Raw genomic sequence first — 2,500 nt, 5'->3', positions numbered from 1 at the left:
TGAGAACCACCTGAAGGATGCAGGATCCAATTCCACAATTCACCAGAATTTTTCTCCCCCCCCACCCACCCCAGGTCCCCATCACCCACCCTTTAAGTGGTGGTATGGACGCTATGGTATGGCCATGTCACGAGATCAACAGGGCTTGCCAAGACATTCCTGCAGGGTGCAGTGCAAGGGGGAAGAAGGAGAGGCAGACAGAGGAAGAAATGGGAGGACAACATCCCAGAATGGACGGGCTTGAGGTTGAGCGATACAGTCAGGAGGTCAGAAAACCGAGAGGATTGGAGGATGCTGGTTGCCAGATCACCTGTGGCGCCCCAACGGTCCACAAGACTACGGGATAGGTGAAGGTGTGAAGGTGATGGACGCTATTTATTCGTATGCAAGGATAAATGAGTATCCGTGTGCAGCATGCACTAAGCGTACGTGAAAGAACCTGTGGCAAAAAAGTGGTTGTCTCTGGCAGAATTCTGAAGAAATATCAGCTCTGATATAATATACATGTGTATTATGTGGGTGTGACTGAAGCTAGACTGAATGGCACAGGAAACGAATGATGAGTGCCCAATGGCAGCTGTCAGTCGGCTCTACCCAGGTATTCAGTCTGTTTTGCAAATGATTCTGCAATTGTGAAGCGCTTAGAGCTTGATCTCTGACCAAAGATTGGCATTATATATGATTATTGATGGGCGCTATAAGATTATCAATAATAATAATAATGCAATTCTTAAAACGTCACTGACGGGGTGTGGCGCCATTTGAAATCACAGGAAGTATCCTCAAGTCACGTGTTGGTGAGGAAACGATTGATTGGCTGACGGGAAAACCGTCAGTGACCTCGTCATGAACGGAGGTCTTACGATGGTTTGAATTCTGTCTTTGCTCTATGTCAACTTTCTGGATGTCTTGATGAGTGCCTCGTTTTTCCAGAGGACTGCCAAGCGTTTCGTTACGTAAACGTTTGTTGAAACCATGGCGAATGGTGGGCAGAGCTTGTGGCGACATCGGGCGCTTGGTGAACGAATCATCCTCAGTTCTTAGCGACGTCACGGTGACGACTTCATCGGCGAAATCTATCGTCGCCACGCTCGTCTTGGTCTGTCTCTCGTTCTTGAAGCGTTTTTGCAGACCTTGTTGGGACATAAATTCCTTGTCAGTCAGGCTCCGGCGAGAGCTAAAGGAAGCTTTTGGATGTGTGGCTCGCAGGACGAGACTTCCTTTCCTGCGACCTTGCCCTTGCTTCGTCTTGCACTCAGTGTCCACGGTAACATCAAGCTCCGACGCATCTCCTTGCACTTCTGCTGCTGAAAGAACAGGGGGTCTGTTGAGAGGAAGCAACGTTCTCTCTCTCTTTGTGTAGCCAGAGAACTCTGAAGATAACAGGCTTGCTGGAAGGATCGAAGCTGGTTGAGTTCCACCCGCGGTCTGGGGAATAGTCTTGCTCGGTTTTCGTGTTCCAGTGGCTGGGTGGAGGTGAGATAATTTCAGGGAGGACCCGATGACTGGGTTGACGTGTCTGGAACTCAGAGCAGTGCTAGTGGCTGTGGGTGTGGAACACTGGGTGAATTTCGGACATGGGTGTGTCTGTCCCTGTCTGGCGTTGTCTTGGTTCTCTTTGGCGTTGACGTGAGGTTCTGTGCCAGGAAATACAGAAAAAAACCGTGTTAAATATTATCATGTCTCCTCCCCCCCCCCCCCTCGCCCCCCTAAATCTACTAAGTAGGTACGCTTACAGCGTTAAACAGAGCTATTTTCTAGGTACATATGCTTAAAGATGCTTATGAAAACGGAAACGAAATCCTGGAAACTGAATATGCATTTGACAGTCACGAATCTGACACATCATAAATATTTTTTTTATAAACTTTATTTATTTTATTGCGTGTGATTGTGTTGTAAATGACAAGGTTGAGTGTTAGTCCTGTTTTCGTTTCCTATTTGTTATTGTTCCTGTTGTTTTTTTCGAGTGTTCTAATTATTTCCCTCCTCTATCTTCAAACTTTCAAATCATGATGACAATTTCGAGTTAGAATAATGATGTGACAGCAGACAAAAGAAAGGGGGGAGGAGGAGAATGAAGAATAGGAAGAGGAGTAAGAGGAAGAGAATGAAAAGGGAGACGATGAGGAAGCAGAAGAAGAAAAAAAAGAAGAGGAAGAAGAATGAGGAGGAGGAGGAGGAAGAGGAGGAGGAATATGATTTTATGTGCAAGGAGAATGACGATAGTAACAACCACAACTACGATTATGAAGATGATGACGATGCACACTCAAGACATTAACGGAAACAGCACCTCCATTTTTATCTCCAATGGAAAACAGGCATATTCTCTCCTTGCCCCGAGAAAGGGTTTTGTCCAAGGTTGACTGCGTCGCCGCAGTTGTCTTGGCTTGCAAATTCTCTTGCGAATTCCGGCGGCCTTGAAGCAATGGCGGGTCAGCAAAGGTCACAGCCTCCTTCTGGGTGTTGCCGTCACACTGCGGTTGCGCAGTACGTC

The 2,500-nt window shown here is 47.0% G+C and overlaps 1 protein-coding gene across 1 annotated transcript in view; it reads right to left on the bottom strand.

Moving 5' to 3' along the window:
• Nucleotides 1–105: 105 nt before the first annotated feature.
• Nucleotides 106–2,500, bottom strand: part of LOC143283402 (uncharacterized) — a 13,331-nt gene continuing 10,936 nt past the window's right edge. The window contains exons 8-9 of the mRNA XM_076589617.1: nt 2,297–2,500; nt 106–1,637 (exon numbers count right to left, since the gene is read on the bottom strand). The exon at nt 2,297–2,500 is cut by the window's right edge and continues 34 nt beyond it. Of these exons, the coding sequence (XP_076445732.1) occupies nt 739–1,637; nt 2,297–2,500 (1,103 nt within the window). The 3' untranslated portion in view covers nt 106–738. The remainder of the gene's footprint in view (nt 1,638–2,296) is intronic.

Source organism: Babylonia areolata, chromosome 6 (genome assembly GCF_041734735.1).
Source record: "Babylonia areolata isolate BAREFJ2019XMU chromosome 6, ASM4173473v1, whole genome shotgun sequence".
Classification (NCBI taxonomy): Eukaryota; Metazoa; Mollusca; class Gastropoda; order Neogastropoda; family Buccinidae; genus Babylonia; species Babylonia areolata.
Note: the sequence above shows the minus strand (reverse complement) of the source record. Positions and strands in the feature narration are given on the sequence as shown.